General features: G+C 56.8%; 1 protein-coding gene across 3 annotated transcripts in view; it reads left to right on the top strand.

Annotated features, from left to right (window-relative positions):
• The first annotated feature begins 6 nt into the window (after positions 1–6).
• The window catches only part of TYW5 (tRNA-yW synthesizing protein 5), a 16,619-nt gene continuing 16,211 nt past the window's right edge, over positions 7–414 (top strand). For all 3 annotated transcript variants that reach the window (XM_015569162.1, XM_015569163.1, XM_015569164.1), the window contains exon 1: positions 7–44. In XM_015569162.1, coding sequence (XP_015424648.1) covers positions 24–44 — 21 coding nt within the window. In that variant the 5' untranslated portion in view covers positions 7–23. The remainder of the gene's footprint in view (positions 45–414) is intronic.

The following is a 414-nucleotide window of genomic DNA, read 5'->3' on the forward strand; positions in this document are numbered from 1 at the left end:
AGGGTGTTTCGCAGGATCACTTCATGCAGCACCTCTACCCACAGGTGAGGCCCCGCGCTGGGCCGGACCGCGGGAGCCGGGGGTCCAGTCCCTGTCTCTCAGCTGGCTCCCAACCTCTTCCTCGCGACCCGGGGAGTGGGGAGAAGGCGGCGGGCGTCATAAAGGGCGGTGGGCTCTGCGCCCCGGGGAGTGGGCGCACGGGGATGTCCCTGGCTCATCCATTCCGGAGAGAACAGCGTGACGGGAGACATGGAGTGGTTCTCAACCTTCTGACCCTTTAATACAGTTCCTCATGTTGTGACCCAACCATAAAATTATTTTCGTTGCTACTTCATAACTGTAATGTTGCTACTGTGATGAATCGTAATATAAATATCTGATATGCAGGATGGTCTTAGGCGACCCCTGTGAAAG

The sequence above is a fragment of the Myotis davidii genome, unplaced genomic scaffold (assembly GCF_000327345.1).
Source record: "Myotis davidii unplaced genomic scaffold, ASM32734v1 scaffold945, whole genome shotgun sequence".
Classification (NCBI taxonomy): Eukaryota; Metazoa; Chordata; class Mammalia; order Chiroptera; family Vespertilionidae; genus Myotis; species Myotis davidii.